Genomic DNA, 26,625 nt, shown 5'->3' with positions numbered 1-26,625 from the left:
CATGGAATTGTGCTCCATCCAATTTTTTTTTGCAAAATATAGATTTAGAGCACATGATGTATTTCTTAAAGGATTTTTTATGAGATTTACAGTACCATCAAGACACAAATTTTCCTAATGGATCCGCTACACAGTATTAATCATGTGTTTTCCATGGTTCTCAAACAAGAAAGACAACTTACAAGCAGAGATTAAAACTTTGGTGAATGTTGCAGAAGGATAAAATAATTGGAAGCCACAAGGAAGAGGAACCAAGTGGAAGAGTCAAGGTAGAGAGAGTGGATGTAATCCTAATCAAGAAAAACAGTGTGCATTGATCGTTATTGTTCCACAGTCAAATTAAAAATAGTTTCAGTATAAACCGTTTCACATAAAAAGGAAGATCGAATAGATAGGGTCATTTGATCTCAATTCATCTCCCAATGAATCATGTTTCTAATCCAGTCAAACAGTGTTGTCATCTTATTTACAAGCAATTAAAAGTTGAAAATGACATTAAAGTTAAAGGAAGGTTGAGATTGTTGTGCAAAAAAATAAAGTATATGATAGAAAATACTTAAGAACGAGTTGAGTGTCAAGTTCAATCAACAATGAGTTCTTCATCAGTTTATATATATATATATATATATATATATATATATATATAAATCATTCAATCTCTAAATAGGATTGAATTGACTAAACATGTGTCAGCCAAATCAATGAAAGATTAATGAAACATATGTCCACTAATACATTCAGTACGTACCTTACTCGTCTCTACGTGTCTACTCATAAAGTTTTTAGTTTTTTACCTATTGAATCATGTGTCCAAGAGATTGTTTAGAATAATGCAAACTAAACAAGAATTCCAATTAAAAATCAAAATTGAATTATCAAAATACGTTCAAAAACAATTTTCAAAACAAAAAATAGAACTCAAAAAGACCAAACCATGTAAGGCAACTTGTAGATAATACCTAGGATTTGTTGTACAATTGTTGACGTTTTGGTTGCCTCCTCGTTCCTTTCTTCAAGTCTCCTCCTTTGATTGCTAGCGCTCGATCGGGGTTGACCTGAAAAAGGTACTTTGATGATCAAGTAAGTACTCTACGTAAAAAGTGTATATTTATAAAACTAATTAAAGTGTACCTTACACTTCTGTAAAGAGTTTATTTATAGTGTTCAGTCATATACCCTTGTTGTGATAGGATGAATATCAATTGTTCACAACGTGATCCCTGATTTATAGGGAGGTATATTGGTATATGGGTATGTTGGTATATTTGAAGGTATCTTTAATTAATATCTTTCAGTTAATCAATATTTTGCTAATTTCTCAGAGATGTTATCCACATAATCCGAGACATGAATATGACTCATAAAGAACTCTCGTAAGTGTCGTTGTTGTCATTTATTAAGTGTTTTGAAGTATGTTTTGACACGATCGGTCAGTCACTAAGGCCAATATTAGCTTGTCCAGTACCGACCGGTACAGTCGCAAATTTTGTTTCTTCTTATTTTTCTAGATGATTTATTTCCAATTCTATTTTTAGATTTGTAGACTTTATTCTCTAATTATTTCACTCATATTTTGTTTTTCATTTTGATCTAGATAAACAAGACCTTCACTCATTAATTATTACTTTTCTGTATTTATATATATATATATATATATATATATATATATATATATATATATATATATAATCTTCTTTTGTATGTAAACAAAGAGTATTACAACATGTTTCTTTTGTGTTCTTTTTTTTTTCTCTTTTAATAGTTTTTTTCTACAACGAGATAAAAAGGAATATCTTTTAGTTATATTGATTTTGATTAAAAATGTTATTATTTCAAACCATCTCCGTTAGAACTTAAATCGAGAATCTTAGAACGTGCATAAAATAAAAGATATTTTAGAAACGATATCATGTTTAAAATCAGCTAGATGAGAATTTTTTTTTTCTACAAAAGATAAAAGTTTGGTGGAATAAAGTTAATTATATATAACAGGGCACTGTTTATGAAGACAAAAGTTGGCTGTATAATTTTGTATTTTGTGGCACATATTTAAGATACATTTAAATCAAATAGATGATAATGACATAGCTAGTCTTGATCCCACATCCAACCAAATCTTGTTCTTTATTGTCAATTTTTCAATGATGTGCCAGTCAGTACATATTTATCTTTGTTTTTAACTTCAACTTTAATGTTTGGAATTGACTACCATAACCTTTTGTTACCATATGTTTTTATGTACTCCTTCAAATTGACTACCATATGTTTGCTATATGAACTCCTTCAGTTAATCTCTAAACATAATGCATTTTATATTTTGATTATGCATGCATAATAAATATTATTCATTCATTAATTCATCATAAAGACTTTCAATGACAATATGATTTTTTTTCTAAATAATGATAATTTATTTTATTAAAGTAATTCTTTTATTATATGCTCTGGTTTATGTAAAAAAAAATACAATATCATTTTAATAATAATTAATGAGGAAACATAAAAGCACCCATAAAAGATCTACTTTTTGTTTTGATCAATTATTTTATTTTAATCCAACCGTTAAATATACATTATTTATTAAAAATAAATATATAAGTGATAAAAATAACCCTCTTCAAATTATTACCTGTACTCATTATAAATTCCTTAAAATCATAAGTTTTCCATTTTTAGATGAAATAATTGATTATTTGGTGTCTTCCTTTATAGGAAATTTAGACACTCCATGGATAAAGGGAAAATAATTAGATAACCTATCTTTTAATTTTTTTTTATAAAAATTTTCTTGTTAAGCATGATTAATCATGTAATTTTTGGAGACTATTTATGTAGACATGTTTTTTTTATCCGACTCCTATGTGAAAAAAAACCTTATGTATAGTAAAAATGGAATTAATTCCTAAGTAGATTAGGGATGTTAGTGACATTTAAAAAATTGAAAAACTATAATAATTTCCGTGATAGAAAACTACCCTCGTGATGATGATCTTGCTATTTTACATCTTTAAGTTGAGGTTTATCATAAAAGTGTTGTTAGCAGATGAAAATGTTATGTAAGGGTTAAAATTACTTTGTAACAGTAATCAAACTATAGATACATTGTGAGTTTATAGTACTAACATATTTGAACTATGAATAGGATATGAAGTTTGTATAGCAGTAGAACAGTGTCTGGTTGTATTAATTTAAAGCGATGATGAGTTTGTATTAAAGAAAGACTAAGTAATAAAGAAAAGGGTATATTAGATTAATGAAAGAGAAGGAATCGAAATAGAGAGAGAGATGGAAATATGAATTATAAATGCAATAATAGGATGTGGAAGGAGCATGGTCCATATAAGGGTCCAAGAAAGAAAGCAATATATTGTGGTGGAGGGAGAATTGGGGGTCACAGGGGAAGAGTAGCTGAGCACTAATGGAATCTAAAAGAGTGTAGGAGAGTTCAGAGGAAGAAATGCTTTTATGGAAGGCAAGAGACAAGGTAGGAGCAGGATATGTGTATGGAGGATATTGTTTTGTTGTGATGATTAATGGGCACGCATGTGAATAGAGGTGGGTACGTGATTTGTCCTTGTGGAATCGTGACAATACTGCAATGCGGATCCAAATACACACTCATATTCATTCATTCATTCATTCATATATATAATCACTTCTTACAATTATGCAGTTAAACGTGTTTCTAGGTTATGGGGGAAACAACATGCTAATTTTTTGGTGTAAATCTTTTTCTTTTGCTTCGATGTCTCTTACCTTTCTTATGTGAGACTAATCCCATATGAATCAATTCTGAATTTTCTTCTTCTAGCAATGTCTTTCTGTCTACTTGAATTATTGTCAAATAACAGCTTGACTTGGCACAGCCAGATAGCAAAGTAGCATGTGACTCACAAATATTATTTTTTCACAAATACATTTCACAATTATTACATTACCAGATCTGATTAATTAATTCAAGAACATGCTCATGGGTTTATGTTTATCTATGTTTTTTTATTCGTATAATGAGTTTATTTATAGAGAGAGTATTTGTTACTTCAACCATATAAGAAAAAGCCTTCGCAAAAATAAAAAAAACACAAGCAATTTTTATGCCCCAATCAAGAATAAAAGTGTTCTACCTTGTGACCAAAACCATGAGTGAATCTTTGGTCTATGTAAAAGTTAACTTATACATATTTTTCAAATTAGTGTGTTAATTTATTTATATTAGAAAAGAAAATTTATTGAAAGAAGTAAAATAAAATATTTCAATAGAAACCAAAAATTATTCACATTCTATAGTACTTAAATAAGCTTCCCATATATGACAAAGGGTGAAAGAACCAATCTCACAACAGATGCACCTTCTTTGGAAATAATTTAAGACAAATAATAAACACAAATTTAATAAAGATTCTCAATCCCTCATATTAATGTCAACCATTCCCAGCCTAAAAGAAATTTCATTACGTGTAATCAATTTTTTTTATAAAGCATTAATCAAATTAACAAAAGATCCTGCAAATTAAGGCACCATCCAAATTTTCTTCAAATTCTTCGTTCTAATCAAACTCCCATACTGAATAAAGTGAGAACTAAATCCAAGGGTAATTAAACACTACAGATAAATTAAACCAAGCACGAAAACTATTCACATCCAATAAAAACTTGTTCTTTAAAATACCATTCATACTCTTTAATTTTTCTCACTTATGAAATAAAACTTGACTAGTAGGTGTTCAAATTACAAGACTTGAACTGAGATGTTATTATATGTTTACAAAATGAAGAAATGAAAGATGCATTTTTCGATGAAGTAAAGAAATGAATAATATAATATTATGATCTGCTGAGCGTTTCTTAGTTGGACAAGCTAATAATTGCAACTAGGAAAAAGTGGATGCAGTAATTTCAGTATCCGTGATATGAATACCACAGTTTGAGTTACATACAGAAATCCATATATCATCATGTGAACATCCATGCCAAGTTTATGTGTAGTTTTGGATACATATGGAAACGAAACAAGAGATAATTATGCATGATAATTATCTGTGTTATTGGAAGTGCATGTGTATAAGTGTAGATGTTAGGGGTAAGATGAAGGAAAGAAAAGCATAGAAATGATGGCATTTTAATTTGAGTTTGAAGCGGGAATGGGAAAATGAAAATGGTGTGTGTGATATGTGATAAGAAGAGTATGATGGCACGTGTGGAGAGAGAAGAAGAAAGAAGACAAAAGTTTGATTGGAGGTGTGAGAAAGGATGGAGAGTGGAGGAGAGGCTAAAAAGCCCCCGTGAGGAGTGTTTGGAGCCATTCCAAAATCACAACTAAACATCCTTTTGTTGCTTCTCCTTCACTTCTTTCGATGGCCTATTTTCACTATCACGAGTTCATGATTCCCCTTCTCCCATTCTCTTCCAACTCTAAACTTATCAAACATATTCCCTTTTCCTTGCATACCCTTCTTCCTCTTCATACCCTTATTACTTTAAAACTCTAATCATAATCATAACTTTCTTCTATTTTTCTGCCATACACCACCATGTATACAACTTAATTACAATTACCTACTCTAAACCAAACTAATTTAGATGTTCGCATATAACTTTACTTTGATAAGTGGTTCACACATACTTAACCACACATTATGTAATAATCAACTTTTTAAGATTTAACTTTCAGAAGTTGACAGAAAAGTATTATTTTTTGAAACCAAAGATTAACTAACTGAATGATCAAGAACAAGTATTAGATATGTATTATATATTAACGAAACTTATAATCTTCTAGCTGCCACATCCTTAATATTCGGGAAGGAGAAAGAAGAGAATTTCAAAATAGAACAAAATGTGGAAAGAGGCCAAAATATAACAGAAGGGTAGTTTTGTAAGTTCAAGAAAAAATATGTAGTATTTCTTTATGAATAAACTGAGTGAGTCATGTGGGGAGAAAACACATGAGATCATATGGATTTGAGAGCTCATCCCTTCTTTTAAATGACCACAGAACTCTGCAGAGTTGATAGCAAAAGAAAAGAAGCAGAGTGAAAAAGCCAGAAGGATCATAAGCCCAGAGAGAGAAAAAGAGAACACGCAAAATGGTTTCCAAAGAGCAAAAGAGAGCAGCACTGCATGAGCAGCTGCAACATCTTCGATCTCTTACTAACTCTCATGCTGTAATTCCCTGCATTATCTCCTCTGATTTCTTCCTTTCCATTGGATTTCAGCCAATTCCCTAAAGAATGTTCAGTTAGACAGTAGAATTGTTATACCCTTATAAACTTCCCTCTGCTCTTTCTCTTCCAATTTGATTTCATTTTTGTTAAAGGAAACAGGTCTTCTTTATGTTATTGTTCTTATTAATCAAATCTTACAAAGCTACAATTTCCTTTGACCAAATCCATATTCATTCTTTCTGTATCTTCGATTATCTTTCTGTGTTTCTGGGTGGAAAAAATAATTAAGATAGTTATTAATTAATTATTGTATATAATATTGAAAATAGTGATTGATAGCTCTCTTAATTTAATACTATATATTTATCTTGTAAACTAATTCATATATTGCACAGTTGTTTCCATCAATTATATGCAGTTTATTGAAATAGTATTATCTAATATGGTTGTATATGCATGGCAGCTAAACAAAAGCTCGATCATCATCGATGCATCAAAGTACATTGAGAAATTAAAGCAAAAGGTAGAAAGACTGAATCAAGAGATAGCATCTGCAGAAACTTCAAGTGCGCACGACCCTTTGCCTACGGTATTTTCCTAACTAAGAAATGTTAACAGCAGCCTTTATATTTCAACAATTTAAATATAATTATTTTATAAATTTCTTGCAGTAAAAACATTGATTGGAGTGACATTTTTAGTGAATGGATTTCTGCAGGTTACAGTAGAAACCTTAGAAAAGGGATTTCTTATAAATGTTTACTCAGCAAAAGGGTGTTCAGGTCTGCTTGTTTCCATATTGGAAGTCTTTGAAGAGATGAGACTCACTGTGCTGGAAGCTAGGGTTTCTTGTACAGACACTTTTCGATTTCAAGCTGTTGGAGAAGTAAGATATACACAGATATAGCAAAGAACTACTATTCAAATTCCTTATTTATTTTCAACATGCATTTCATTTATCTCTATATCCCTTCTGTTATCAATACTTTTGGATGTCACATGTCTTGTCCTTTTATAACAAGTTCCTCATTGGGACACTTGAGTAAAAGGACTAAATCTTAACCTAAGTTAATTGTCCATCATCTTCAGTAACTAATATGTAATTTTTCATATATATTCTTGTATAAGAATGATGGTAAAATATTAAAGTAATAACTTTTGTAGAATGAAGAAGAAGGAGACACAGTTGATGAACATACTGTCAAACAAGCTGTAGGACAAGCAATAAAGAACTGGAGCAAAGGTGGCGATCAAGAATAAATCAGTAATTTGTATTTTTTTTTCTTTCATGTTGGCTAAATGGCAATTGTTCCTTATGGAATTGTTATAGCTTCCAATTTTTAATGAAAATATATGTCAAATGAAAAAGAGTAGTTGATGATTGAGCAAGTTTTGTGTTTATGGAGTCAGCATGTTTAAGATATATATGCCCATATATGCATAAGGCATTTTCATTGTTTTCATCCATCTTATATATGAGGAGCCAAAAATTATAATTAGTTAATTAGGAAAACCTATATAGAATAAGGTTGATTTTCATAAAATCGTACCAAGTTTTCATAAAAATCTATTATTAAGGTTAAAAGTAAAATAAGAATAAGTGTAAAGTGTCTAGAGATACGTAAAACTTCTAAGAGCACAATCCTAATACTAAAGGAGCCTAGCACATGTGAGTTAAAAAAATTAACCTACTGAGACAGACAGCAGATATAGTGGAACTTGACACGTGTTATCGTGTAATAGACTTGTGTATGAATGTTTTCAAACTCAGATTTTAGGTGTGATTAATCATAAATTGAAGTCAGATAACTTTACAGTTTGCTATGGTGACTTTTTCTCAGTCAAGAACAGTCTTTGCATGTAAACAATATATAAAACATAGAACATGTTAAACTAAGTTGTATATTGGGCCTTTATTCGTTTCAACAGGCACATATATTCTACTACACTGTGCGTGTGGGACATTTGAACAATGATTGATAGATGACATTTAAAAAAACATACTGCATGAGTTTTATGTACCAAAATAACTATAAAAAAGTGATATTGAGTTCTGATCCTGACACAAAAAATATTATTAGAAACATCTATATCTATATCCTCATGTATTCAAAGTAATGGCATTATCTAAAATTATTTATTTCTTTCAAAACTAATTAATAGAATTGTTCTGTTAATGTGGTGATAATCCATGTTTTACAACCTTGTTAATAATCCTAAACCTATTATTAGTTTCTTTTATATAAGATTTAGGTATGTTCTGTTTGGGTCTAAGTCAATAGATTGTAAGAACCAGGTCTAAGTCTATAGATTGTAAGGACCTATTCCTTTTTAATAGGGGTTGGAATAATTTTTTTTATTGATAAGAAAATGTATTATCATATAATTTAATTTGAATGCATTATTAAATAGATTTTTTTTAATAATTTACATAAGAGATAAGATATAAAATAAGAATTGAAAAATATTTTTTATCTAAATTAATACCAACCAACTCTTTCTTAAAAAAATAACTTTTTTTAATTTATCTTTAAGTAATGAAAGATAATATAAAATAAATTTTGCAATTATTGAATAAAAGTGTATCATGACTATATGGCTAAAAGAGAAAACCAAATCTGAAAGTCTATCAGTGTGGGACTACTTTTCTTAGGGAAGTGACTATTTATTCCAGTATAAAACTAAATGTGTAATTAATATGTCCGAAAGAAACTGAAATATGCTACATTTTTAAAAGAAAATTATATATATATATATATATATATATATATATTTACATAGCATATAATAATTAATAAATAATAAGAATTTTTAAAAATTAAAATTAAATTAATAACTAATTATATTTTCAGTAAATAACTTTTAAATTTATGCATTTTGTCCCTGTATTTTAATTAAGTATTTTTTATGCATATAAATATCAAACATTGTAATAAAAATCAGTGATTTTTTTAATATGATATACCCTGCTTTTGTTAAGTCAAATGTGATTACTTTTAAAATTTAATAATTTATCACCTTTTAATTTGTTAACACTATACTTCTATTTGTTTAATTCCACCTATAATTCATTGCATTCCTTCTCAGAGACGGTTATAGCTACAATTTTGGACCTCAAGGTGTACGGATTAGCGAATATGGCTCAATGAAACCCAATTTTTCGTTGATCGTGGTTTTTGTGTGATTATTGCTTAATGATATGTAATCCTATGTTGAATTCATGTAGCTCTTTCTAATTTTTTATATGTTGTGGTTTGATGGATGCATTGTGTGGGTTAAATGGATGAAGAAAACTAAATGAAGATGACTTTGGTTAGTGAATATAGAGACTTAGAAGAGGCGAGGCAAACTCCTATGTAATTATAAGCTAAACACAAAACTAGTGATAACAAAGAGTGAACAAAGAAAACAAATTGTGCACAAACTTAGGCAATATTTCTTTATCAATTCTAAACTCCTTTATAAGAGGGCTAACACTTGTATTTATAGTGCTAAGAGGTGCCAAAATTCTGAAAAGTTTAACCTAAAAACCCTTCACTCATAGATTGACAAGTGTCCTCCTCTAATTTGAGAGAATCTTCTTAATTCGCATGATGCTAATATGTTTTCTCTCATCATTGGAGCAAATCCTCTTAAATTAGAGGTTGACAAGTGACCCTTTTTAATTGATGGAAATCTTCTCCATTAAGGAGATGACATGTGGATCTTCATACATTCCTTACCATTCCATGGTTTCTATTTGCACTCTAGTCATTTATTTACAATTACTTCAAATTTTGTAAATATTTACAATTACTTCAATTGTACTTGTTTAAACTTAACTAAGATTAATTGTTCAACCTATGAAATAATAAAGTATTTCTACTTGAAACATAACTTATCCAAAACTAAATATTTATAACCTCAATTTAATTCCTTTCTCGTATTCTCATTAATTTATACTTAAATCAACCTTCTAACAAATCCAATCATAGATCAATCACCAACAAATAAATCCACATGTGTTTATCCTAGGATTTGATGTCATCAAACTTCCATTTTCATATAGTCAATTTCTTTTAAAAAATAAGTCAATTTCTTTTCAAAATAATTGAATGAAGTTAACTTCTCTTATCATAATTATAATACTCCTAAGCAAATATTTTAAAATTAGAAAAAATAAGGAAACCCTATTTTGCTCTTAAAAAACTTTATTAAAAAAACTAAAAGCACATCCCTACTAACCTACACTCGTAAAAAATTATCTTTTCGACTCGTTAATATAGAATAAAAGACATCACAAGTATACAAAACAAATTTAAAATAATTGAAAACACAAAAGAATCAGAATCAAAGAAAATAAGTATATACTATTTAAAGAATGATGTTGAAATTTCTTTAACTCGATATTTACTTATCATTATGCGCTTTTTGTCAAGGATCTTTCAAGTTAAAATTTGTATGGCAATTCCAATCTTTTAAACTTTTTTTATTTATTTTATAGATTAATTATAAATTAAAATAATCTTATGATAGTTCATCCATAAGTTTAGTGTCTATTTTTTCAATTTTAATTTTAAGATTATATACTATTTCATTATTTCAATATCTAACATTATGTGTTTAAAAAAAATATTTGTTTGGTGAATGAAATATTCACCTTTTAAGTAACTTATATTAATTTTTATATTCTATACTGTGATTATTTTTTTTAAAAAAATGAGAGTCATTACTTTTTAATTATATTTTAAGCTAACTACGTATTAGATATGGTATGTCCATGTACATATATTTGGTAGGTATGCTGGGCCTAAACAAAGTGATTAGAGGTAGGCGATTTCTTCCTACACCTCCATGCTTTTTCTTTCATTTTCATAAAAGAAAGTGAAATATTAACTTTGCTTTTTTCATTGACACCCATTTTTCTCATTTTTTGGATTTTAAAATTTCAAACTCTGGAATTTGAAATACATCTGTATTATGAATTCTATAGTTTTCAAAAATACCTTTCAAACTCTACAATTCAGAAAAAGAAAAATTGTATTTAAAATTTAGAATTTGAAAATAAATTATTAATTCTAGAATTTTGGAATACAATTCTATATTTCGAATTTTAGAATGTAGAAGATTTAGAAATTATATAATTAAAAAAAAAGCTCTGCATTTTCTGTCAAAAAGAATAATTTTGGAATTAAAAAATTTATGGAGGTGTCAAAAAGAAATAGGAAAGTGAAGGAAGAAATCCACTTAACAGGTAGCGTTGATTTATAAACAACCCTTCATACATCCAAAATGAATTAAAAGCAAAGTAAAGTCTTTCTCATAACTCTTTTACATGGGCTTTACACAATTCAATCACCAAACACTTCTTTCTGGAGTATGATAATATTATATTAATCAGAAAAACTACAGGAAGTTAATAATTGATAATATTATCTAAAACTGAATTTTTCTTATTATTTATAATATTGAGTTTCAGAAAGGAGTTAGAAGCTCCCATTCAGCTAGCTGGGCCACAGTGGGAGAAGGAACGTGGGCCTGTGGTTTTGGGCCGAATGCACGAATCTCGTAGTATCTATAAGCAGCGGCACCAGACAACACTGCCAGGGTTAAAGCTTGGGCATGCAATCTACAAATCCAAACAGCAACAAAAACAAAAGGAACACTATTATGTAGGTGATGAATGTGCATGTATATATATGTATGTATGGGTGACATGTTATGTACCTGGCATGGATGAGCCTAAGACTGGGCTTCATTGGAGACCCTGTACGTGAATTAGCCACAAGTGATGCCCCAATCCCAGAGGCCCACAGTCCCCCTACAACCAAACACCAATTAATTATAATTTCCTTATAATTAAATTTATGGAAAAAATGGCCTACCATGCCATAAGAAATATAAAATTAGTTGAAATCTTCATAATATATAATATATTTAATAAAATATAAATTATTAAAGTAAAACTTGAAATGAGTTTTGTTCTTAAGTTTTTGGTTAAAAGAAAAATGCAATATCTTAAATTGATCTTACCAAGTGTTCCTAGCTTGTGATTTGAAACCCATGATTGAATTGCCTCCATGTTGAATCTTTATGTTGCTTTCTCTTGTACTTTGGAAGTTAGAAGTATTTATAGATGAGGGGAAGGGTAAGTTTGTAATTTGTGTGCCCCTTGGTTTGTTTACATGGGTTCCTGTGTGTTCTGTTGGAACACTGGAAAGGTTAAACAGGAGGAGTCTTACCCTGGTTTTGTTTTCAAGGACGGTATTGTTTTTTTTCTATTAAATCAGCAATAAAGTTATTTGTTAGATTAAATATGTTTTTTTATTATAAGATGAAATTGGTCTTTTTATAATTTAAACTTTAAATTTATAAAATACTAGTACGTAAATTTACAACATTTTATATATAAATATTAATATTACAATTAAAAAATATTTTCTTTTACATATAAAAATTATATACTAGACATTGAGTATAAGTTTAGATATTTTTGCATATTAAATAATTTAACTTAACTTATCATATATTTACAATGTTAATAGTCCACAGATTAATCATGACTAAAAAGAAATGAATATTTTTTTTGCCATATACAAATACATATAGAAAACAATAATTTGAACAAATTTATTTTAATTCAACTACTCTTTTAATACATAATTCAATGTTTGAATATTTTAACTAATAATAATTGTATATCCAAATAATGTTTATATGCAATGTATTGTTATATGAAACAAACATAACATACACAAAAACAAATTTGAAGTCAAATCACTTTATTTAGGAAACATTATGTAAGAACACATTTGTAAAATATTATAATACAAAACTTGTGTAATCGATGAATACTTGTCTTAATTACTGTGGAAAAATTAGATTTAAGGTTATTCATATTTTTCGTTAAGAGGATATAAGTTGACTAATTTATGATTTATTTATAGAGAATTATTTTTTTTTGTATAATAGGCTTCCATCTACTATGTCTTATAATTCTTTATGAATAAGTATAGTCTACCTATGTATAGTTTTTCTTAACATGAGTTTTGGTCTGATCCCCCATATTTTTGTATTTTCTTTATTTTTTCTTCTTTTAATAATACTTTTTTCATGTGATGGCAAATGATTATTCTTACTTGAGGGGTCAGCCTAGCTGAGATGTCAAGTTGCATAGTGATGCCTAACATGAAAGTTTTTATTAAAACCATTTAGAAGAAACAAATTTATCAAACTAAAATTATAGACAATTAAAATTATTAAATTTATTAAAAAGTTATAAATTTATACCTTTCTTAGTTATCCATTATAGTCCCGTTGAACGAATTACTATCAGAAATAAGAAGAAACCTGATATTAAAAAAAAAAACATATAGAAATTGTTAAGTTCATCTTCATATATTAGAACAAAGATATGAGAAATAAAAATAGTTTTGGATTAAAGAATTTTCATACCGGATATGTATGACTGTAACAATATGTTTCAAACATTTTCAAATATTTCTTTGTAAACCACATTAGTAGTTGAATTATTGGTATTTCCATTATCATCCAAAATCAATATTTTCAACCCTTTCTTGGATTTCAATCTGGAAACAACAACATATAATTGTCCATGTGTAAACACTGGATATGGTAGATATATACCAACTTTATTAAGTGTTTGACCTTGGCTTTTATTTATTATCATAACAAAGCACAAAGATATTACGAATTGTCTTCTCTAAAACTTAAAAGGCAGGCTTGATTCAGAAGGAGTCAAGTTCATTCTAGAAATAAATATTTTATCACCAATATTTTGTCCAATAATAACTTTGGCACCAATAACATTCTCCTCCAAGTGAATTACTTGTAATCTTGTTCCATTGTAAAGTCCATTGGCTTGATCAATATTCCTTAGAAGCATTATTGGAACTCCAACTTTTAATTTAACCCAATGATTAGGAATTTCCGAGCATTTGATACCATTAAAAAATTATGTTGTAAACCACTCACCTTGAGCATTTTCTTGTTCATCAGATTGACAAAGGGGGTCTAAACTTAAATAACTAACTTCTTATTCAGGGATTAATGATAAGATTAACTCATTCACTTCGTCCACACATTTTGTAGTAGGACACACTATTGCACCATTGTCAAAAAATTCATCAGAGGTAAGATTTTGCATGTAGCCTGGATAAACAAATTCAACCAATTGCAAAAAGGTTGTTGAACGTGTAGAACTAAAATGTCTTCTGGTATTTCAATAGTTGCTTGTCCCAACTTGTTTAAGTTCATATCTCTATCTCTAATATGAAGTATCCAATTAGAAAACTCTTTTATTTTTGTTACAGTTTGCATTGATTTCTCACTGTTTAATCTCATATTCTCTGTAAGTTTCAAGACTTTGCAATGTTTCCATAATTCCGTGTAGTTTAATGTTGCCTTCACAATGTCATATCTTGATCAATTTTTTACAACAGGCAATATCTGCCTAAAATCTTCTCCCAATACAATGACTTTACTACCAAAAGGTTTATGAGCATTTTCTTGACTTTCAGCCCTCATGACATCTCTTAGAGTTCTATCCAAAACTTCAAAAAAAAATCTATTGATCATTGCAACTTCATCCCATATAATTAATTTAGTTTAAATCAACAATATGGCACGAAGACTTCCTTGAGGTATGTTGCAGGTTGATTGTTCATTTATTAACAAAGGAATGCAAAAGGTAGAATGAGTTGTTTTCCCTCTCGGAAGTGACAAAAAAGTTATATCGCTAGAAGCTACATTCAACACAATCAACCATTTTGATCTAATCACAATAGATAAAGTTTTCCATATAAAATTTTTTCTTGTGGTGTCATAACTGTATAAGAAAAAAAAACGCCAACTTTTGACAATATTGTTGTCATTATATTCTCATAGACATCTACTTGCTCAGCAGATAGAGATTGAAAAAGAAAATAATGCATTTAAGACATTTTTATTTTGTCATGATTTAATTCATCAATAATGAATTTATTCTCATAAATAAATAAGAAAATCTTAATGAATAGGTTTTGGTAGATGGTTAAAGTCTTTTAAAGACTTACCATTTGAAATTAATAAGTCTTCTACTTGTAGAAGACACAATTTTTGTATTTGAGCATCTTCAATTGTAAGGCCTACCAAAAAATTAATGTCACAGAAGGTATTTATAAACTTTGAGGAAAACATAAATTTATACCTGGTAGGTTAAACTCTTTTCTTTATTGGTATACAATGTCATCGGATAGTAACTTCCAAGTTTTGTTCCACACTTCATCGGGTCTAGACATAATATTCATGAGAAACCGTGTAACAAACAATCTTTTCAATTGAATTCCTGAAGCAAGGTTGCTGACCTCTATAATGGCATAAGTAAATTCTTTATCATCTACCAATAGTCTCATCACATAGCAAGCCTCTTTATATGTTTTATAAATTATACCATTAAGAGTCTTTAATGTTATCATAATTACAACACCTTTCTTATAATTCAACAATATCCCATATCCTGAGATAATATAATTCACTTGGCCAAGAGGAATATATGTAAGTCTTCAAATACTAGCACTCATCTTCCTTGGCTTCCATTCTCTTCGTTCTGTCATCCAAACAAATTGGCTAGGATATTCAGAATAGGTCAAATGTTGCCCTGCTAGATAAATTTTATTAGCTTCAAACCAAGCTAAAAACAGTGTTCGTTTATGTTCAATATTTCATCAATTTCTTCATTGTCTTTAAATAGAATGAGTTGCTTGTATATCAGATATAAAGTCAACCTTTAAATTGGAGGTCATCTAGTTGACTATCTAATTGACAAAGCATGTCAAGCAACAAACAATGGGAATTGAATAACATAATTTTCTTACTTTAGCTGGCATAAATTGAGTGTTGAGCAATATTGAGTTATAATATCAACACATTTGAATCACCGTTGCAGATATAACTTAAATGTAGAACTGATGGAAGGAAATATATGAAAGATGAGAAACTAATTTTGTACTTGTCATACTTGTACTATTAATTCTTAGAAAAAAGGAAGTATATTATAAAATAAACTAATTTTATGTATCATATTTAAATTATAATAATAATATCATAAAATAATTTTAATAAAAAAAATACTATAAAATTTGGTAAGTAACAATAAACACTTATGTAAAAAGAGGATTCATCCTAAAAGATATATATCCCGAATTTAATAATTTGGTATGTCAACACCTACTTCAAAAATAATCATATCGTCTTCTTTGACATCATTTAACATACATAAATTCTTTCGCCCACTCTAAGTTCGTTGATTTATTTGACGCGATTTCTTCATTATTTTGTATAAAAATATAATTTATATAATTATATATATATATATATATGTGTGTGTGTGTGTAAATTTAAATGTGAATAAGAAAATAAATAAAAACAAATCAAATATTAATATATAAGAAATAAACATTAGCATATATGAATAAATAATAATAATAATAATAATAACATACTAAATTTAATATAAACAATGCATAAAGATGAATAATACACGTAAATAAATAAATTATTCAAGTATCAACAAATTGACACAAATTTTGAGAAAGTAAATAAACAGTCATGTAAACAAAGTATTCCTCCTAAAAGGCGAATAACTTGAATTTAATTATTTGGTATGTTAACCTCTGCTTCAAAAACAATCTTATCACTTTCTTTAAAGTCATTTAACCTACAAAAATCCCTCTATCTCGCTCTAAATTTGGTTAATCTAAGAGGCACATTTTCCTTTACTATTATATATAAAAATATAATTTATATAATTAAATATATATATATATATATATTATATGTAATTGTAAATGACAAAATAAATAAATAAAATTAAAAATACATAAGAAATAATCATTAGCATATGTGAATAAATAAATAAAAACTAAACATACTAAAATTAATATAAACAATTCATGAAAATAAATAATTATAGTATAATAAACTGACAAAAAAATTTGAGGAAAGTAAGTAACAATAAACAGTTATACAAAAAGGGACTCGTCCTAAAAGTCGTATAATCCAAATTTCATTGTTTGGTATGTTAACATCTGCTTCAAAAATAATCTTATTGTCTTCTTCGAAGTCATTTAACATAAAATTATTTCATCTCCCTCCAAAGTTTGTTGATTTATTTAGCACATTTTCTTTCACTTTTATGGATAAAAATATAATTATATATATATATATGTGTGTAAATAAGAAAATAAAATAAAATTACAATGCAAATATTAATATATAAAAAATAAACATGAACATGTACGAATAATTAATTTTAGATATTTTATTTATTTGAGATTATTATTTAAGTAGGAAAGAAAATAATTTAGAATTTATATTTATTTAAGATTTTAGAAAACGTAAATATTTATTAATTTTATATTTTTATCTAAGAATGAAATTAAATAATTTAGGATATGGATTTATTTAGAATTTTGATTAATATAGAATTTTATTGATTTTTTATTTTTATATATTAAAAATCTTTGGATTTTTATTTATTTATGATTTTGAAAAACTTAAGATTTTTATTTATTTTATATTTTATTTAAGTAGGAAATAAAATAATTTCTGATTTTGTATTTATTTAGGATTTTTAAAAACTTTTGAAATTTTATTTATGTATGACATAAAATAAGTTATGATTTATGTTTATTTAGGATTTTTGGATATTTTAAAAAATTTATTTATTTCAAATTTTCATTTAAGTAAGCATTAAATAATTAAGAATTATTATTTATTAATATTTTTAATAATTTAAGAATTTTATTTATTTCAGATATTTTATTTGAGTATGACATCCAATAATTTAGGATTTTATTTGTTTAAAGTTTTAAATAATTTAGAAATTTAATTTATTATAAATTTTTTTATATAAGTATGACATTAAATAATTTAGAATTTGTATTTATTTCTAATTTTAAATAATTTAGGTATTTTATTTATTGTAAATTTTTATTTAAGTACTACATTTATTAATTTGAAATTTGTATTTGTTTAGAATTTTAAATAATTGAGGAATTTTTTTATTTTCATTTTTTATTTAAGTATGGCATTAAATTATTTAAGATTTGTATTTATTTAGAATTTTGAATAATTTATGAATTTAATTTAGTTAAATTTTTTATTTGTGTACGACATTAAATCATTTGATTTTGTATTTATTTAGAATTTTGAAAACTTTAAAAATATTATTTATTTTAGATTATTATTTAAATATAAATAAACTAATTTAAGATTTGTATTTATTTATAACTTTGAAAAACGTATAAATTTAGTTAATTTAGATTTTTATTTAAGAATGAGATTAAATAATTTAAGAATTGTATTGATTTTGAAATTTTATTTAAGAGTAACATTAACTATTTTTGGACTTATATTTATTTATGATTTTGAAAAATCTATAAAAGAAATCTATAAACTTCATTTATTTTAGATTTTTATTTAAGTTGGAAATAAAATAATTTAAGATATTGTGATTATTTAAATTTCTTTTACAGAGATTTATTTTAATTTTTTTTTACTACAAATACATAAACAAAGATTTGAGATGAAAGTTCAACGAAAATCAGTTTAGATTTTGTATATTGTTTTAAAATTAATTCGAAATATTCATTCTGCAAAATTATAAAAATATATGAAAAACAATTAAAAATAATCTCGCTACGTATCAGTGTAAGGAGTAGGCCCAAGCCCGTATTGGATAGGAGCAGGCTTGCCTTTCTTCTTGGCGTTTAGGGTTTATATAGTTTAGGGTCCTTAAACCCAAAACAAAATCAAAGATCGAATCGAATTCCTGGTGTCTGGGAAGAGAAGAAAAAAATAAGCTTCTCGGTGAATCCTCATCCTTCTCGCACTTGCAGTAAAGCTTGTGCACTCGGTTCATTACACATGTTTATCCTGTTTAACCCCGACAAGAGAAATCCAAAACCGGAGCAAGTAAGTTGAACCTTGTTCACTGACCACATATTTGTATTGTATTAGAATAATGCCTTTTTCATTCAAGATAGTTCTTGATTCTCAATTATTGATATTTCCTTTTGTCACTACACATTAGTCATTGTCCAAATAAAATCTTTGAAATAGTTGTTGGTGGAAGTCGTATATATAAATTTTCTGCTAAGCTATAGGTTCATAGACTTCGTTAAGTTCTGTTTGTTTCCCTGACATTTTCTTCTGGCGGGGGAATGGAGGTTAAATATTATGCATACTTTTTAAGTTAATTATTTTGCTAGTATCTGATACAATGCTGTTGATGAATTTGACCTGAAGATTGAATATAGTGATGAGTTGGAGGTTGAATAGTGATGAGTTGGATAATTCTACTTACTTTAAAAAGGTTGATAAAGTTGAAGTGAAAGTTGAATCTAGTGATGAGTTGGATCACCTTGCTTACTTTAAAAAGGTTGGGAAAGTTGAACTGAAGGTTGAATCTAGTGATGAGTTGGATCACAAAGAATTTTTGTAAAGTTGAACTGAAGGTTGACTCTAGTGATGAGTTGGATCACAAAGAATGTTTGTAAAGTTGAACTGAAGGTTGACTCTGGTGATGAGTTGAAGCACCTGCTTACTTTAAAAAGGTTGGTAAGGTTGAATCTAGTTCAAATTAATAATTTGGTATGTTAACACTTACTTCAAAAAAATAATTTTATTGTCTTTTTTGACATCATTTTACATACATACATTCTTTCCTCTGACTCTAAGTTTTGTTTACTATTTTATATAAAAATATAATTTATATATGTAAATGTAAATGTGAATAAGAAAATAAAAAATACAAATCAAATATTAATATATAAGAAATAAACATTAGCATATATGAATAAATAAATAAAACTAAACATACTAAAATTAATATAAACAATGCATAAAGATATATAATACATGTAAATAAATAAATTATTCAAGTATCAGTAAACTAACACAAATTTTGAGAAAGTAACAATAAACAGTCATGTAAGAAAAAAATCATCCTAAAATGCGAATAACTTGAATTTAATTATTTGGTATGTTAACCTATACCTCAAAAACAATCTTATCTTTCTTTAAAATCATTTAACTTACAAAAATTCTTCTATTCCGCTCTAAATTTTGTTGATCTAATTGACACATTTTCCTTTACTATTATATATAAAAAAAATATAATTTATATAATTAAATATATATATATATATTTATATTATATAATTGTAAATGACAAAATAAATAAATAAAACTACAAATACATAAGAAATAATCATTAGCATATGCGAATAAAAAAAAAACTAAACATACTAAACTTAATATAAACAATCCATAAAAATAAATAATACACAAATAAATAATTCAAACTCACAAATTTTTTTAGGGAAGTAAGTAAAAATAAACAATTATACAAAAAAAGTACTAGTCCTAAAAGTTGTATAACCCAAATTTCATTATTTGGTAGGTTAACTTCTGTTTCAAAATAATCTTATTGTCTTCTTCAAAGTTATTTAACATAAAATTATTTCATCTCCCTCCAAATTTTGTTGATTTATTTGACACATTTTTTTTCACCTTCATGGATAAAAATATAATTTATATAATTATATATATGTAAATAAGAAAATAAGAAAAAAAAATATTAATATATAAGAAATAAACATCAACATATACGAATAATTAGTTTTAGAAATTTTATTTATTTGAGATTATTATTTAAGTAGGGCATAAAATAATTTAGGATATATATATATATATATTTAAAATTTTATAAAACGTAAAAAAATATTAATTTTAGATTTTTAACTAAGAATGAAATTAAATAATTTAGGATATGGATTTATTTAGAATTTTGATTAATATAGAAATTTTATTGATTTTCAATTTTTATATATTACAAATCTTTGGATTTTTAAAAACTTAAATTTTTTATTTATTTTATGTTTTTATTTAAGTAGGAAATAAAATAATTTCTGATTTTGTATTTATTTAGAATTTTTAAAAACTTTTGAAATTTTAATTATGTATGACATAAAATAAGTCATGATTTATGTTTATTTAGAATTTTTTGATATTTTAGAAATTTTATTTATTTTAAATTTTCATTTAAGTAAGGTATTAAAAAATTTAGAATTATTATGTATTAATATTTTGAATAATTTAAGAATTTTATTTATTTTATATATTTTATTTAAGTATGACTTTAAATAATTTAGGATTTTATTAGTTTAAAATTTTAAATAATTTAAAATTTTCATTTATTATAAATTTTTTTTAAGTATGACATTAAATAATTTAGGATTTGTATTTGTTTATATATATATATAAATAAAGGTAAATGAAAAAATAAATAAAAAATGATATATAAAATAAATAATTATTAGCATATGCATATAAATAAATAAATTAAACATACTAAATTAATATAAATAATGCATGAACATAAATAATACACATAAATAAATAATTAAAGTACAATAAACTGACAAAAAATGAAGAAAGTAAGTAATAATAAACAATTATGTAAAAATGAATATATCCTACAAACAGAATAACCGAATTTAATTATTTCAAAAATAATCATATTGTCTTCTTTGAAGTCATTTAAAATATTGTCTTCTTTATTGATTTATTTGGCACACTTTCTTTCACTTCTATGTAATAATATAATTATATATATATATATATATATATAAATGTAAATATGAAAATAAAAATAAAATTACAATGCAAATATTAATATATAAGAAATAAACCTGAGCATTAAAAATAATAATTTTAAAAATTTTATTTTTTGGAGATTATTATTTAAATAGGAGCTGATATAATTTTGGATTTGTATTTATTTAGGGTTTTAAAAAACGTAGAAATTAATTAATTTTAGATTTTTATCTAAGAATGAAATTAAATAATTTAGGATATGGATTTATTTAGAATTCTGGTTAATTTAGAATTTTTATTGATTTTCGATTTTTATCTAAGAATGATATTACAAATATTTGAATTTTTATTTATTTAGGATTTTGAAAAACTTATTTTTTTTATTTAAATAAGAAATAAAATAATTTGTGATTTTATATATATCTAGGATTTCTATTTTTTATTTTTATCTAAATAGGAAATAAAATAATTTATGATTTTGTATTTATCTAGGATTTCTAAATTTTTTTGAAGTTTTATTTATGGATGACATAAAATAAGTTATGATTTGTGTTTATTTAGGATTTTGAATATTTTATTTAGAACTTTGGATATTTTAGAAATTTTATTGATTTTAAATTTTTATTTAAGTAGGACATTAAATAATTTAAAATTATTATATATTAATATTTGTAATAATTTAAGAATTTTATTTATTTAGATATTTTATTTATGTAGGATATTAAATAATTTAGTATTTGTTTGTGTTTAAAATTTTAAATAATTTAAAATTTTTATTTAGTATTAGTTTTTATTTAAGTATATTCAATAATTTAAGATTTGTATTTATTTCTAATTTTAAATAATTTAGTTATTTTATTTATTGTAGATTTGTATTTAAGTATTATGTTTATTAATTTGAGATTTGTATTTGTTTAGAATTTTAAATAATTGAGAAATTTTTTATTTTCATTTTTGTTTAAGTATGACATTAAATTATTTAGAATTTTATCTATATTAGGATTTTGAATAATTTAAAATTTAATTTATTTAGAATTTTATTTGTGTACGACATTAAATAATTTGATTTTGTATTTATTTAGAATTTTGAAAACTTTAAAAATATTATTTATTTTAGATTATTATTTAAGTAGAAAATAAATTAATTTAAGATTTGTATTTATTTAGAAATTTGAAAAACATATAAATTTATTTAATTTAGATTTTTATTTAAAAATAAAATTAACTAATTTAGGAATTGTATTGATTTTAAATTATTATTTAAGAATGACATTAAATATTTTTGGACTTATATTTATTTATGATTTTGAAAAATCTATAAACTTAATTTATTTTAGATTTTTATTTAAGTTGAAAATAAAATAATTTAAAATATTGTGATTATTTAAATTTCTTTTACAAAGATTTATTTAAATTTCTTTTACAATGATTTATTTAAATTTCTTTTACAAAGATTTATTGTAATAATTTTTTTACTACAAATACATAAAGAGAGATTTCAGATGAAAGTTCAACTAAAATTTATTTATTTATGTTAGGAGGGACTAATTCAGTTTAGATTTTGTGTATTGTTTTAAAATTAATTTGAAATATACATTATGCAAAATTATAAAAATATATGAAAAACAATTAAAAATAATGTCGCTGTTGCCACGTATCAGTGTAAGTAGTAAGCCCAAGCCCGTAGGATAGGAGCAGGCTTGCCTTTCTTCTTGTCGTTTAGGGTTTATGGTCCTTAAACTGAAAACAAAATCAAAGATCTAATCGAATTCCTGGTACCTGGGAAGAAGAAAAAAAAGAAGCTTCTTGGTGAATCCCCATCAGTAAAGCTTGTGCACTTGCTTCATCAAACATGTTTAACGTGTTTTTCGGCGACATTGGAAATTCAATAAGGATGGAAGCTAACAGTTTCACCCATATCCCCAACACTGAAAACAGCACGGTTGCCGCCGCCACCAATCTCGATAATGCCCCAAACCCTACCTCTCCTTCACCGCCCGTTCCCTCCACACCATCTCTGAAAGCACCCTCTCTACACGCCGATTCAATAACCCCCTCTTCAATCCGTACACACGCTTCCTTATTTTATTGATTTTACAATTTTTGTTTTTCTTGCAACCAGAGAGACATTCCACCTTCGCAATACTACTGTCGCTTGACTAATTCAATTTCAATATACCATTTAATTATGACTATTTGATTTCAAGCTTTCGTATAACTATGTTTAATCACTCTGTGATTTCTTTTCTTTTCTTTTTTTCCTTCAGAGATTGTTGATGTCGAGGCTTCTGAGCCTGTTCAGCCTATTTCAGCAGTGCACAGCCTAAGACCTTCTTCCACTAAAAGAAAGAACGACAAAGGGAAGGCAGTGGCTGTTCCTGTTTGTAGTACCCTAAATTTGAAGATATCTGATAGTCGGTAAGTAATTATCCTTCAAAAAAATTTGTAAGATACAATTATCGAGGACAATAAGAGAGGGTTGTTTGAAGTTTTGGGACACGGGAAAAATAATGAGATTGATTGTGGAATAAAATGCTAAGTGATGGATTCTATAGAATAGAAATGCTAGTAACACACTCTTTTACACAAATTTTGTGTTAGTGCTATAGGATGCTGAAATCTGAGATTGGGAAATAAAATGCTAACCATTGTGATGGATCGAATAGAAATGCTAGTAACCCACCCTCTCACACAAATTTAGTACTATAGGCTCGATTGGAAATTATAAAGTTGTGGGGTGCTCTTTAGTTAATGAGTCTCACTTATGATTTTTGTTTAGAGTAAATTTTAGCCAATAGTACAGAGGACTATGTTGCTATTTGCTAGCACTCTTTTGTATTTTAAAATTTTAAGTTGACTAGTGTGCTGTTTCGATTGGCTATATTAATCTTATAAGTTTTGTTTGAATACATGAAAAGTCTTGGATTTGTAAAAGCTTTCCTGAACAGATACTGATTCATAGTTATCTTTTTTTTTTTTTTTAATTTGACCTCTTTAGTCTGTCCTGCTTTGCCATTACTATGCTTTATGCCCGTGACATTTTATGTTTCCTTGTTTCTTTGTTGGATTCATGTTATAGTTTGATACATTCATTATATCTCTTCTCATGATTAAGAGAATTGAGTTTGATTTTTTTCTTTTTATTGTTTGAAAGTTCTTCCATATAACTCTTGTCGTTTATGGTTTTGTGATGCAAAAATAGCAAGAAAAATGGTGAGTTTGAAGGTTCGATCCTATCCAAGACCAAAACATCGACTTTTCCTCGTGCAAAGGTATATTAATTTACTATCGTTGTCCTAAGTTTCTGTGATTTTATTAAGAAACTCAAAGGATGTTGAATTGGTTATTCGACCAGAACTGTCTATTGCCCTGACTAAATAGACACTTTTAGAAGAAGCCTCCATTAATGAAACTAGATAGACACTTTTAGAATAATGTCTAATGAAACTAGATAGACACTTTTAGAAGAAGTCTCCATTGATGTCTAATGAAACTAGATAGACACTTTTAGAAGAAGGAAGCTCTATATGAATTTGTGTGAAGGGTGAATCTTGATGCATTGGTAGGATTGGCTGTGATTGTGTGTCATGAGCCTTTTTCAATCTGAGATATTTCTTATATTTCTTGTGATTTCCAAATATTGATATTTTCCTTTGTCATTACACATTAGTTATTGTCCTAATAAAATCTTTGAAATAGTTGTTGGTGGAAGTCATATATATAAATTTTCTGATAAGGTAATTTTATCACGTTAAGTTCTGTTTGTTTCTTTTGGCGGGGAATGGAGATGTCTGCATACTTGTTTTTAAGTTAATTATTGTCAAAATAAATATTGAGCTAGTATCTGATATATATTTGCTGAATCTTCAGAAACAGCGGACTTTCTTATCTTCAAAAGATGCAAAGAGGGAAAAATATATAAAAAAACAGAAGACTTACTTTAAAGAGATGGATGCATGGGTAGGATTGCCCCAATATTTTACTAGTATCTGATACATATTTACTGAATTTTCAGACCCAGCGTATTTTAGCTTATAAAGATGCAATGAAGAAGAATCACAAGCTTCAAGAATATATAAAAAAACAGATTGCATACTTTAAAGAGATCGATGAACTTGAAATGGAGGTTGAATCTAGTGATGAGTTGGATCACCCTCCTTACTTTAAAAAAAAGGTTGATAAAGTTGAACGGGAGGTTGAATCTGATGAAGTGTGTGATCACCAGCTTCACAACTCTTACTTCATGAGTTGCTGGATCATGAGTTGGATCACCAGCTTCAAGAATATATAAAAAAACATAATGTTTTATTATGGACTTGATAAAGGATATTATAATAATTATGTAAGTTTTAAAAAATGAAAATGTGAAAAATATTGCAGTATTTCTGTAAAAAAGTAGTATTATATTATATTATTATAATAATTAATTATATATATTATAAAATTTATAACATAATCGATTTTGATAATCCATTGATTATCTTATAAAATTTTTAACATATTACATATCAAACAATATCGTAATTTATTATGTTATAAAATTTATAATTAATTATTTTATTTTTATTAATAATATAAATATATATAATATTTTTTATTATAATATATAGTGTTATTTTATGTGTATAAAAAATAAGGATAATTTTGACTTTTTGATAATAAAATATAATTTTTTTTAACTTTCTTGACTTTTCTTCAATTAATTGAGAGGAGTGATTTTATTCTCCCTCCACAAATCTTTGTTTTTTTCTCCTTGCATTTGAATAGATACGAAATAACAAATCTTTACTTTTCTATCCGAGGGAAATAAAGAAATAATAAA

The 26,625-nt window shown here is 26.1% G+C and overlaps 3 protein-coding genes across 4 annotated transcripts; 2 read left to right on the top strand and 1 right to left on the bottom strand.

The window, feature by feature from the left end:
• Positions 1 to 5,301: 5,301 nt before the first annotated feature.
• LOC137826850 (uncharacterized) lies at positions 5,302 to 7,553 on the top strand. The gene is made up of 4 exons (XM_068632998.1): positions 5,302 to 6,164; positions 6,628 to 6,753; positions 6,883 to 7,050; positions 7,329 to 7,553. Exons 1-4 carry the CDS (start codon positions 6,087 to 6,089, stop codon positions 7,422 to 7,424), a joined length of 468 nt encoding a protein of 155 aa, XP_068489099.1. The 5' UTR covers positions 5,302 to 6,086; the 3' UTR covers positions 7,425 to 7,553.
• Positions 7,554 to 11,378: 3,825 nt separating this feature from the next.
• Positions 11,379 to 12,251, bottom strand: LOC137825682 (uncharacterized). Its single transcript, XM_068631416.1, has 3 exons — positions 12,177 to 12,251; positions 11,871 to 11,964; positions 11,379 to 11,772 (listed from the first exon to the last, which is right to left on the bottom strand). Exons 1-3 carry the CDS (start codon positions 12,223 to 12,225, stop codon positions 11,619 to 11,621), a joined length of 297 nt encoding a protein of 98 aa, XP_068487517.1. The 5' UTR covers positions 12,226 to 12,251; the 3' UTR covers positions 11,379 to 11,618.
• An 11,278-nt stretch (positions 12,252 to 23,529) lies between these two features.
• On the top strand, positions 23,530 to 26,114 carry LOC137826472 (uncharacterized). Of its 2 annotated transcripts, XM_068632444.1 has the most exons (5): positions 23,530 to 23,869; positions 24,071 to 24,221; positions 25,006 to 25,075; positions 25,674 to 25,763; positions 25,819 to 26,114. In XM_068632444.1, the coding sequence occupies exons 1-5, from the start codon at positions 23,656 to 23,658 to the stop codon at positions 26,092 to 26,094; spliced, it is 801 nt and encodes a 266-aa protein (XP_068488545.1). In that variant the 5' UTR covers positions 23,530 to 23,655; the 3' UTR covers positions 26,095 to 26,114. The 2 variants fall into 2 exon arrangements, with proteins under 2 accessions (XP_068488545.1, XP_068488546.1); XM_068632445.1 differs by lacking the exon at positions 25,674 to 25,763.
• The last annotated feature ends 511 nt before the right edge of the window (positions 26,115 to 26,625 follow it).

The sequence above is a fragment of the Phaseolus vulgaris genome, chromosome 8, assembly GCF_000499845.2.
Source record: "Phaseolus vulgaris cultivar G19833 chromosome 8, P. vulgaris v2.0, whole genome shotgun sequence".
In the NCBI taxonomy this organism is placed as follows: domain Eukaryota; kingdom Viridiplantae; phylum Streptophyta; class Magnoliopsida; order Fabales; family Fabaceae; genus Phaseolus; species Phaseolus vulgaris.
The sequence above is the reverse complement of the archived record's forward strand: the minus strand, read 5'-3'. Positions and strand labels throughout refer to the sequence as shown.

Bases quoted from the DNA above. Each gene is read 5' to 3' on its own strand.
- LOC137826850 (XM_068632998.1), top strand. From the start codon at position 6,087: ATGGTTTCCAAAGAGCAAAAGAGAGCAGCACTGCATGAGCAGCTGCAA. The intron at 6,165-6,627 runs GTAATTCCCTGC...TATGCATGGCAG, and splicing joins CTCTTACTAACTCTCATGCT to CTAAACAAAAGCTCGATCAT. The intron at 6,754-6,882 runs GTATTTTCCTAA...GGATTTCTGCAG, and splicing joins CGCACGACCCTTTGCCTACG to GTTACAGTAGAAACCTTAGA.
- LOC137825682 (XM_068631416.1), bottom strand. From the start codon at position 12,225: ATGGAGGCAATTCAATCATGGGTTTCAAATCACAAGCTAGGAACACTT. The intron at 11,965-12,176 runs GTAAGATCAATT...GTTTGGTTGTAG, and splicing joins TCACAAGCTAGGAACACTTG to GGGGACTGTGGGCCTCTGGG. The intron at 11,773-11,870 runs GTACATAACATG...TTGGATTTGTAG, and splicing joins CTTAGGCTCATCCATGCCAG to ATTGCATGCCCAAGCTTTAA.
- LOC137826472 (XM_068632444.1), top strand. From the start codon at position 23,656: ATGTTTAACGTGTTTTTCGGCGACATTGGAAATTCAATAAGGATGGAA. The intron at 23,870-24,070 runs GTACACACGCTT...TTTTTCCTTCAG, and splicing joins AATAACCCCCTCTTCAATCC to AGATTGTTGATGTCGAGGCT. The intron at 25,764-25,818 runs GTAGGATTGCCC...CTGAATTTTCAG, and splicing joins TTAAAGAGATGGATGCATGG to ACCCAGCGTATTTTAGCTTA.